General features: G+C 37.8%; 1 protein-coding gene across 1 annotated transcript in view; it reads right to left on the bottom strand.

Moving 5' to 3' along the window:
- bace2 (beta-secretase 2) overlaps positions 1 to 9,683 on the bottom strand; it is a 106,944-nt gene extending 97,261 nt beyond the window's left edge. The window contains exon 1 of the mRNA XM_039744499.1: positions 9,079 to 9,683. Within this exon, the coding sequence (XP_039600433.1) occupies positions 9,079 to 9,351 (273 nt within the window). The 5' untranslated portion in view covers positions 9,352 to 9,683. The remainder of the gene's footprint in view (positions 1 to 9,078) is intronic.
- Between the last annotated feature and the right edge of the window lie 2,861 nt (positions 9,684 to 12,544).

Here is a 12,544-nt window from a genome sequence, read left to right as displayed (position 1 = left end):
GCCCACCCTCGGGTTTATAGCCACACAAGCTTTTCAACAAGCACTGGCTGACCGATTGGGGATTACTCAGTCATCATGGAGTCAGGCCATGCCAGCTGTATGGGATTGTATTATTCACTTGTCATTCAAATATAAAATTTCCTCACATTGTAGTTGAACGGGGAAATAATACAGCACAATTCGCAATGTGTGGTTTTCCTGGTGTAATCGGAATGGTTGACTGCACGCCTATTGCTATAAAGGTGCCTTCAAAGAATATATTTGCTTATGTAAATAGAAACCATTTATACCCTGTTAACGTGCTGATCTATAGTTATACAGAATGTATGTTGCATTGTGCAAGCATGTTCGTGCTGCATAATGTGGCACACAATGACAACTTGCGTATACCCGAAGAGATGCGTTACGATAAACCTGACCCACCAAACGATCAGCCAAATTGGACAACGTTACAACTTCATTTGAATGTAATTAGCAGAATATGAAAACCAGTAATCAGATGCAGTATTTATTTTTTAACCAATTAATTTAATTTGTGGTCAATCACATAGTACTGCACTTATATTCCTGAATTACTTTCTCCACATCTTTTACAACATTGACTATTGCATTTTGTGATTCCAGAACAGCGTCCTGCAGCATGCAGCTGGATGATTGCTCAGTGGTTTCTGAGGCAAGGGTGTACTTGCAGCCAGCGCCCGAAGATGTGCTCACCACAGCAGCACTCATCACCGTGTGGATTTGTATCCCCAGAAAAGGGGTCACCTTTTGTAATATTGTCTGAAACAGACTAAACAGTAATACTGCATCTGCTGCCTGCTTGTTTTTCTTATTAACTATGCAAAATTTACAGTGCGACTTTCTGAACTTGAACATTTGAGTGCCTCGGCCATGCTGTGCCACTCCAATTTTCATTTGTTGCTTATACCACTGCTTAAGCCAAGAAACAGTACAGTTTTCCTTGCCTCAACCTTTGAGCAGGACCTCTATTTCACATTTGCTGAAATTATTTTTTTACATGTGTTTTTGCCATTATCTTTTAGCAAAATACTGAACGGAACGGGCTTGTGACACCCTGTGTAGTGGCAAGGTTGGCACACAGGGGGCATCTTGTATTGCTGGATCAAATTTGTCAGAAGTCAGACATGGAGACACAGACACAAAAAGGTGGTATTTCCAAAACAAGAATAGGTTTATTTACAGGTGTAACAAAGCAACAAAAATAATGTCCCAGTCAAAAACAGTGAGCAATATATACAGTGAAATTATCAGTCCACAAACATGACGACAAAAATGCATATACACAAAAATAGGTACTGTAGCTTTCATAAATGAAGAAAAGGAGTTCTAGAAGAAACTACACACATAACATAGTCCAAAGAATGCCAAAAATATTTACAAGGGGAAAAAAACTGTGTATATACAGGAACAAAGTGCGCCAAAAGCCAAAATCTATATAAATACCTCCACCAAAGTAAAGCTACACTAGGAGATATCTATAATATATGCAAGAAATTTACAAAATAAGGCACAAGCCACTGTTTGGTATACTGAATGAAAATAGCTATACCAACCACGCAAACCACACCACCGAGTCTAAAAACAACTCTTAAGAGGCAGGAAGCGCCTCTTATAGTCAGGGCACAAATCTTTACCCAATACAGCGACACATTGCTTCCTTTCATCAATCGCGACAGATGCAGATGTTTTCTGTATAAATGCTCCTCTCAAGCTCTGCAAGGCATGTAATAAATAGGGCTAGTGGCTTTTGGTGTGCGCATGAGCACAAACTGGAGCGCATCCCGTCACGCTCCCTCGAAAGAGCCAATACACACTACAAAAGTAAGTACTTCTTGGGAATTCCCTCCTCACATTAATGCATGAATGCATGTTCTTAACTAAAATGGTTTGCACCTTTCTTTGCGAACGGCAGGACTAAAGAGACGCTCGTCTTTATGACAGTATACGCGCAGCATCCTCCAGCAGGCCTGACCTGGAGCTGCGTCTGACCCAGCACCCTGCTGCGTGAACCTGCTGAAGACAAAATTAAAATGACTGCGAAAGCGCACCCTGCACTTAATGATTTAAACAGGTAAGTGCTTTAACATTTATTTTGAAAAGTTGACTTTACCCTATTCATAGGACTTTTTCCTTTACAGTGGTAATGCCTGGTAGGCAGATTACCACAGGGCAATTTATATTGATTTACATATTCAAACAGGCAAAACTCTAGGAGGAGTCAGGGTGAGGCTGTAGGCGTGTACATGTGCGTTAAAATGTTGATTGGGATTTATAAGGGGAAAGTGCGTAGAACTTTGCTTACGCACAATCTTATGCATGAGAATATTTTTTTGCATAAGCACAATTCTAGTTTTGTCCATATGCCATGTTTTAGTGTGAAATTTTCACAAGGGGTTATACTTGAGTCCCCCAGAACTGTACACAGTACTCATTAGTACTTTATTTAGTCTCAGGTTTGATAATATAAATCAAGAGATGTTATGCTAACATTTTTTGCCTTTATAGTTTCTTCTACATAGTAACCTAAACAAAAAGGATGCTATACCAACATTATTGTCTAAATTCTTTTTATTGGGCGCTTCCTGTAGGATAATATATTTATAATCATTTTCCCCATATGAAGCACTTTCCACATTAAACTGTGTTTTCCAAGTGTTCACTCAGTTTCAAAGAGTGCTTAGGTCTTTTTGAATTGTTTTACATCATCTTTAGTGTTTGCTATTCCTCCAATTTTGATGTCGCCTGCAATTTTCACATTTGAACATTACAAGCAGCTTGTCAATTCTATTAATCTCCTTTCTACAAAAGATGATCAAGTTGAGTTTTAAAAGTCCCACAGCACTATCTACCACAGTGAATGCTTTACCTGTAGCCATGTCTGCTGCAAATTGCCCCAGACCATCCCATCAATTATGTGTTGTTGCGTACCACCATAATGCAAGCATCTATGTAATTAACATAAATTAGAAAGAGTAACAGTTCATTTAGAGATTTGATGACCTCACCCCAGCATTCTCATCTTATTTCCTAACCTGCATACTTTAAAACCTAAGGGGAAAAAATCCAAGCAGACTATAACACAGTAATGCTCATTTGTCATCTTAGCAATTATTTTAAAATGTTAATATATTTAAGAAATCAAATCTGAAACAGCCATTACTTACCATTATTTGATTTTTTATCTGCTCTTCACTGTTTTTTAAATTTAAAGAAACTAAAAAAAAAAAAAAAAAAAAGAGCCTGTATGGTCCTTTTATTCAATGTGTTCCAGAAAATAAATGGCAAAGGTAATACATTTTTCAAATAAAAAAAACACCCTATTTAATTATTGTGTACTTTTTTGAAAACACCAGCTGATACAGAAATTTGAATACAAGTATCTCAAATTTCACAGGACTAGCCACAAATGGTATCATACCCACTCTGGAATTATGATAAAGAACATCAAACCAATGAAGGTATAGCTTTATCATGAGTTTTACTACAATGTTACAAGTTAAAGGCTTACAGCAACTCAAGACTAAAAAAAAGAGGGATCAGAACGTGAACGTTAAAATTAGACTTTAACTTAGCGGTTAGTTGTAATAAAGTGGCACTCAAGTGTTTAATGAATTTCATCAATTTCTTCATATAATACACCATATTACTATCACCTTCTGATGTCAGTTTGTTCATAACACTTTCCCAGAAAGAATGCAAAAATACTGCTGAAGTGCCAGTGTAAATTTTGAAATTTACAAAAGACACAGCTACATGCCAGCCAAATTCTTAAACTGAAATATTGAACTTATCCACAATGGGGAACTGAACATCAGCTTCTATGTAAATGCTCCTCTGTCTCATTGGACAAGAAGCCGTTTAGTTTGATTATTATAGTACTTGACTGATCCAAATACAAATAGGCTGTTTCTGTAGAAACAAACATAGGTGGTGTTGTACAATTAGCTTAGCTATTCCTAAGAATGCAACAATGTATTACATAATATACTGCAATAGTGTCATTACATCATTTACATATAAATGAAGGTCCAATTTGCAATCAAAGAAAGGAATGCTAAATCCAAAAATAGTTTTTTAAGTTACCTACCCCACGTTTCATAGTAATGACAAAGAAGGATTTTATGTTAAATGTTAAAAAAGTTCATGTTAAAATGTTAAAAAAGCATGACCCCGCCAGAATTTAATGGCAAAAACACCACTGGTCCCAAGTCCACATCATTCACAGTTTTATATTGGTAGTAGCAGGAGTACCCTGCATTGCACGGGAATCTATAACTGGTGAATTTCCCAAATGAAAGAAACAGAACATAGAAATAGAACAAACAGTTTTCTGATTCACATTTCATTTTAAGTTCCTCTACTTTGGATAGTGTCTGCTGTGGTGTTTGAGACGCCCTTGAAATAGACTTTTCTCTGGCATCTGAAGAGGACCGTGGAATTTATTCATCCATTTATACACTAAATGTGTGCGTATCCCATGGTCTTGGAGTTAGTGGGTGGGGCTCCCTGTCTTGCGTGCGCTCTCTGTCTTACTTGCCCTTAGAGTTGGTGGGTGGGCTTTGGTGGGCGTGGCTCTCTGTCTTGCTTGCTCTTACTTCAAGTTGATGGGCGGGGCTCTGCGAGTTGGTGATTGTGGCTCTCTGTCTTGCGTGCGGTGTAAAGTCAACGTGGCTCAGAGGTGCATGTGGACTCTTGCACAGAAGAAAGCGACTGAGGCTGTGTTTGGTGAGTTGCTGCGTGCCTCGAAAGCGACGCTGGACTCGGGAGGACGGTTACAGTTGGCGTGTGTATATATATATATATATATATATATATATATATATATATATGATACTAATAATAATAATTATTATCATTAAATAAATTCCTCCCATATAAGTAACATTTCTCGGACTGTCTTCTTCCATCTCCGAAACATTTCTAGACTTCGTCCTGTTCTTATGCAACACAGTACTGAAGTACTGATTAATGGCTGAGTCACCTCATGTATGGATCACTGTAATGCTATTTTATTTGGCATCCCACAAAAACGTATCCATCGCTTACAACTTCTTCAAAATTCTGCTGTCAGGATAATAAACTGCTGTTCTAAATCCACTGAACATTACACCGATTCTCCCTCAGCTTCCGTGGCTCACTGTTAACTACAGAATACAATACAAAATACTGCTCTTAACATTTAAAGCTCTCCACAACCTCACTGATCTCCTACATACTGACACCCCTCTCGCTCACTCAGATCCTCATCTGCAGCTCTACTTTCTGTACCACATGTCAGACTCTGTTCTATTAGACCTCGAGCATCTCTCATAGTGCTCCTCAACTCAGGAATTCTCTTCCAGCTCATATACATCAGCTCGATTCAATAACACATTTTAAAACCCTGAACTTACCGTTGTCTGCTCGAACCAACACCGACTTACTATACTCGGCCGTCCAGCGGCGTCACTGTAGCACTCGAACATTCTTAGCCAATCATGCAATACTGTGTCCGCATTTGCCACATTATGTTCAAGTGGAGGCAGAGTCCCATCGCATGGTTCGAACTTGTATTGAGTCAAGGTATTGACGCGAACACCATACATACGGATACTATCAAATTATATATAAGGATATGCAAAATTTGCACACCCTGTAGTGACTTTCACTCTGCAACATATAAATGTGTTCAAAAAAATTATTTCATGGAAACAAGAAACAAGTTGAGAGTGTTGGAATGACTGGGCAAAAAATAGAGGAAATAATCACCCTTCATAAAACACTAAGGACCAAACTGGCTATAGAGGATCTCTTGGGGAGGGGACTGCAAGTTAAGGGACACTGAGGGGTGAGAGATGGTCAGAAATTATGGGTTTCTTCAAATTTAGCTACAACCCTAAACAGGAGGAAGTTTAAAGTCAAAACACTTAAAAAGGGACATACACTAGAATTTTAGTAAATGTTTAGGCAAAAAAAAAAAAACCATGAAGGTAAGGCATGAAAGGGTGTTACCTTCTATGTTAATTACAGGGCTGTGGAGTCGGTAGATAAATGCTCCGACTCTGACTCCTCAGTTTCTAAATCTTCCGACTCCTCTGTATGTATATACTATGCTAATGTATTTTCTACATCCATTGAAGGAAAGGAAGGCAACATACCTGTCATTTCACCACAGAACTACTGGCTAGGAAGCCAACACTCTACTATAATGCCAGATTAAAGACAAACACAATTTATTGGCGGCCGCAGATTGCGGGTGTCCACATGGTCGGGCAGATCCAGCTTGCCGAAAATCTCGACCACCACCCCCATCCAAAGTAATGTGATGCCTCTGTCTGCTGCAGTGGTTGTCTCCTCTGTCAGCCAGCCGGAAGTTTAGTGCATTTTGTCACTCACCGGCCAGCTGATCAGCAGAACGAGCCTCTGCTGGAGAAAGGTAGGGAGATCTGTGTTCTCGGCTCCTTCGGCCCCCTTCACTAGCGCATAGCGAAGGGGAGCCGACGGAGCTGAGAACACACCAGATGATTTTTCAGGCGTTTGACGCGTGATGACTCGTTGAACGGCCGAAAAATCGGCAGTGCATCTGTAAATGTATGGGGGGCTTTAGGCTAGGTTCACAGTTCCCTGTAACAGTGGAACACGACAAAATGGAAAGCGGTGCCGCACCTTACCTGTGCATAACATCCCATATAGTGACGCATACAGTCAATGAAAAGCATGCTTCATGGTTACTTGACATGTTCGTTTTGTGGTAACATTATGCACTGCATGCATTGGGCTTTATTCTTACAGCAGAGAAGTAGTTCATTATGACTGTTTGTGAATTGGGACATTTCAACTTATTTTTTTAATTTCCATTTAAATTTAGTAGGAGTCGTAGTCGGAGTCGGTTAACTTTTTGCCGACTCCGACTCCAGGTACCCAAAATTGTCTCCAACTCCGACTCCTCGACTCCGACTCCACAGCCCTGGTTAATTATTTTATAGTTGGGCAACACACAGCATATACACTGCTGATAATTTTCTTCCTTTAAGATCGGACAACCATGTATCCTTCCAAAAAGTCAGTCATTCAAATTGATCAGACATTCATGCTTTTTTTGGGTGAAAAAAAATTTTTGATTCCCTTGATTTTTTTTTTTTATTAATCCTCATCAGCTGCCTCACAAACCAGCAGCATTGCAAAGCAAATCATGTGTCATCATCATGTGACACCTAAATGAAAGAGGATTAAGATTTTACTGCTCAAGGCTCCTACCCATAAATTACATTTTTTGAAGATTACTAAAAAAGCTTTGTACCTCTCCTGTCATTAGTCAACTTCACTTTTAGAACCAAATAAATACAGTACATACAAGTATACATATAATAAATAAATACTAAACATTCCAACATCTAATTCAGAGTCACCACTGCCTGAACCCTACTCTGGCAGCATTAGGTGCAAAGTATTAATCAAACCTTAGCAGTCTGCCAACCTAACACAAAGCAAACTCACATAAACAAATTTTGTATTCTCTTTGTAAATGTATTTGGGTAGTGTAAAGAAACAAGGAGAACAATGAAACTCCACAATGATGGCACAAAAATGGGGTCCTGGCAGTATAAGGCAGCAATATGGCTGGGTGGGTGTATACCATGTGACTGGCAACCGCTGCAGTATTGTTTCCTTCCTATCTTGTATTAAGGACTGTAATTATGGACTCCACCTTATAGAATCTTAATTAAAGTTAACAAGATCAGAAAATGGATGGACAAGTGACTTACTTTTAAAACAAGTAATGGATTTTCTTTTCTCACCACAAACATAACTAATCTAAAAAATGCTTCTTAGATTCTTCAACTACTGTATTCTCATTTTGTTTTGTCAAGCTTGCTTTAGGGATGCGTAGTATAAAGCTGGCAACACCGCCATTGCTGAAACTCTGCATGTTTCAAAGACGCCATTAGATGTAAAAGTAACATCATTAAACAAGTAATTTCATCTTCAAATGGAGGGGAAAAGTTAATTCAAGCTATTTGGGGGAATCTTTACTTTGGTCACAAGAAGCACATCATTTTTAATAAGCTACTTTAACTTGAAAAGTGTAATGCTGGCTTGTATAAAGTTAATAATTCTGTTATTGCACCAAGTTGTTTAGAAAAAAAAATCTGACTTAACATTAGTATTGCTTTCAAATTCAAAAATGTTATTATATATCAAAAAATCAGAATAATCATTTTGAAAATCCACCTATAAATTGTTACATTGCATTATAAACTGTATAATTAACTGTGTAATCAATTAATTCAGTTTCTATGCTGTCTACCCTATTCAAACTCGTATGAACTCCAATTGATCTTATCTGCACATTTTTGGGATATGAGGATATAACCCATCCATACAAGGGCAGAATGTACAAACGCACTCAGGCACTGCAGAAGGCTAAACACTGCGCCAGAGTGCTTCCCAATATTGACTGAAATGGATTTTAGTTAATCACATGAGCAAAAACTACAATCTTTGCCTTTAACACTTCAGTTCACGAATTTTCGTTGTCGGTGTTTTAATTTTGTGCTCATGTCCGTGTTGGTTTTACTTTCAACTTATGAAAGGGATGCGTGCTTGTTGGTTGTGTCGATTGTATCAGAATGTGTGCGCGAGTCAGGCGATGTACTGGCATCTCGTCTGGTTTCTGCCGTCCGCATCATGCTGCGGAGACGAGCTTGAGGACTGTGCATCCCACAAACGGAGCATTACGGGTTACCGAATGTTACGTTACTCTTAAATTCCTGTTCTCGTCAAAAGCTCATTTTAAATTAACAGGGACAAATGATTAAGTTATATAAAACACTATAATCACAAATATAAACAACTCCAGGTTGATTATGAATGTATTATTGGTAATACTATCATACCTGTCAATTTAAAACAAGAGGTAGCAGAAACAACCCTTAAAAACAGAATTCCATAAGCGGGGAATCATGGTACGCTTTAAACGCAGCGGACTTATCTCTTCTCCCCTTATTCCTCCACAACACAGAACGAAGTTTAGTGTTTTGTGAAGTTGCCAATTTAATAAACTCCGTGCCCACTTACCATTTGTGCCGGTGATCCTATTGACATTTCGATGTAATAGCCTTTACTAGCGTCTCCTTCTAGATTGTTCACCATTGTCAAAAAGTTAACTTGTCCGGCAGGGTCAGAAGCCAAGGAAAGCCCGTCTAAAGCGACGCCTTCAGCCTTAGAAGTGGTAACATTTAATTTCACAGGAATGCGAAACTTTTCCTTAAATCTTCGGAGTGGAAAAACGAACTGTGGAATACACGGGCCAATAAGAAGCAACAGGCAGACATACTGTAACAAAATCATTTTTGTTTTAGAAGGAGCGTTATGTCGACAGCACAAAAAAGAAACTACACCACGGAAGACAAGCTTCAGTCCACCGAACTAGAAAGTCGCCGCCTCTTTTGTAAGCGTTTTCTTCTCCGTCCTAAGTTGTAGATATATGATTTCATTAGGTAAGGAAAATACTTTTTTCCGCTTTCTTTTAAAAAAAGAGTAACATCCAGTCATACAAAATCTTGCCGTGCGTAACTCTCTGTCAGGAGCAGAATAAAAACAAAAAACTTCTTAAGTGAAATCTTTTTTCAATCCAAACCATGTGACGGATATGACGACATGTGTTTCTAGTAGCCCGCAGCAATTTGGGGCAGAGACGGCGTGGGGCGCTGAAGAATATGCGGTAGTGACCAGTGCCACCACAGGTGTGATCATTGCTCAGGGCAGTCTCGAGCGTATGATCATTCGACTACTCTTTAATCATGTAAGTTACTAATGAGTGGTGCTACTACAATAGAAATGAAGTGGTGTATATGCGGGTCTCGTCTTTACCCAATAACAATCAACCTACAAAAAACTATTGGGGAATCTAAATTTGAAAGTTTGGAAACTGACAGGTCCGTATTGTGTTAACAATACAATTCAGGAAATATCATATTCATAATATGTATCCTTTTAAGCAAATATATTCCAGATTTAAACTCGAACATAGCCAATCAATATGAACCTGAATGTTGCAACATGAAAAGAGCACAATATTTCATTTGTTTCATTTTTTTATCCATTCCAGAATGTTTTTGGAGGACGGGGAGCATTTCTTAATAAGTTTTATTTTACACACCCAGATGTGGACCAAAAGTTTATAATTATTACATCATTAAAAAAATGTTCACTCCATATATTTGTTGAATAAAAGAAACGTTTGTGTTATAACTTTGCATGGTTGTAGAAATGCATTTTTAAAAATTAAACATGTTTATTATGTTTTTTATGTAAATTGGTTTAAATACCCATGACTGACTTATAGTGTATGTCTTAAGTTATATTGTCCACTCTTTATTGTTAATCATTTATGTTAATGTTATTAATCATAAAGCATTAAAAAGAAGTTGAGATGGCAAAGTCATAGGACAATGCCATAATTCTTCCAATAAGGTATTCATCTTTTACTGCACCTTTTACACCTAATTCTCTTCCTTGTATATCCCTTGTGTACTTTATCATATGATCATTTAAAGTTATTCATTAATTATAAACCAGGCTCATGCCTTCCATTCATTTTCTGTAGCCACTTGTTCCTGGCACCCTGTCCACAGCAGGTTCCTGCTTTGCCCAAAGTATTAACTAGGGAAACTCCTAAATTGGTTTGAAAATGTTATTATCATGTTATGTTATATTGTATGCAAATTCCATTAAAGAGTCTCACAGAAAATGATACTATTCTAGCCGTATCCGGCACTGGGCAGTAACACTGGGTGAGGTGCTAGTGTGTCACAACGTACACATTAACACCCTTATGAAGCACTGTTTAAAAAAGGAAGAGTTTTATTTATGCTGCAATGAAGAAAAAAAAGCCTGCAAAGTGTGACATCGCCCCATCCAACTAATTGACAAAGAAGTTGCTCATAAAAGCACAAGATGACAAGTGAAATTCTTCCAACAGTGATAAACTGTTTCATTTTGACATTTTTCTCCATTTTTAAAATTTTTGTGCATTTGTTAATGAACAATATCATCCTCATTTTTTGCTTTTAGTTTTGTCATTGTTACACAATATTAGAAATATTATAATACATAATATATATATATATATCTTACACAGTATTAGAAATGTTATTTTATATATATATATATATAACTACTGACTACACCACCTGTCTACGATGGGTTGAAATCTAAGTAATCAATGTAGGCCTCAGCATTAACATTTGCAGTGCACTATCTATTGGATTGTATATTTGCATTGCATTTGTCATTCCAACAGATGGTGCATCACAAACATTAGCACTGCTTTTACCACATACCACAGAGACATATACATTGCATTTGTCATTCCAACAGATAGCATATCACAAACATTTGTAGTAATAAAATGCAAATTACTGCAAATATTTGTGATGCACCCCTTGTTTGAATGCCAAATGCTGCATGTTAGTACTTAATGATTGTGATACACTATGTGTTGGAATAACAGAGGTGTAGCAACCAGACAAACATGCAGATACACAAACACCCACCGTTTTGTTAAGGAGGATTATTTCACATCAATCCAGTGTGGTACAGTAGCACAGTGATTGACACTGCCGCCTGCCCAATCCAGCATTATACAGTAAGTTAAAATTCCAAGCCTGCTCATTGCCTGTGTTGTTTGCATGTTTTGCCATTGTATGTGTGCTTGTTTCTCTTGGTACTGTGGTTTTCATCCTACATTCAAAATCCATTCATGTTAGATTTGATGGTGATTTAAAATTACTTGTGAGTGTGGGTAGGTGGGCCCTGCAGTGAATTGTTGCTTTGTCCAGGATTGCAGCCTGCCTTTTGCTTAATGAGGCCATGACAGTCTCCTACCCCCAGTGAAATTGGATTAAATGGGTTTGAAAATGTTGTGTTATCTGTCTAATAAAAAGGCCAAGTTGCAGAGAAAGCAAACATCTTTATATAATAATGGAAGTAATTTATTAATCTTTTTTTTTTAAATGCATGTATGCCCACTAAATGTATCCCCTATCCATGTTCAGAGTCCACTTTACCATTAAAAAGTTTGCAGAGAACATTGGACATAAAAGTGAATGTGAACCCCAGATAATGTTAGCCCTGTCTGTAGATGGACATATTCACACTTCTTAAATATTGATTTGCCCAGAAATGATTAACACCTGCCAACGCTAAAATAGTATTTTTTACAGGAGACCCACTTACTAAGCAAGGATCAGTTCCGGCTGGAAAAAGACTGGACTGGCCAAATGTTCCATTCTAGTTTTACAAAGAAAACTAGAGGGGTGGGAATTCTCATACATAGAACAGTACCATTTGTAGCATCAGATGTAGAATTGGATCCTGAAGGGAGATATGTAATGGTCATGGGAGACTTATAAAACTGTAAAATGATCTTGATAAATGTTTATGCACCTAATGTCGATGATAAGGAATTTATACAAAATTTATTTGCATCCATTCCCAGTCTGAACACTCATAAAGTTATAATGGCTAGGGACTTTAATTG

The sequence above is a fragment of the Polypterus senegalus genome, chromosome 2 (assembly GCF_016835505.1).
Source record: "Polypterus senegalus isolate Bchr_013 chromosome 2, ASM1683550v1, whole genome shotgun sequence".
NCBI lineage: Eukaryota > Metazoa > Chordata > Cladistia > Polypteriformes > Polypteridae > Polypterus > Polypterus senegalus.
Note: the sequence above shows the minus strand (reverse complement) of the source record. Positions and strands in the feature narration are given on the sequence as shown.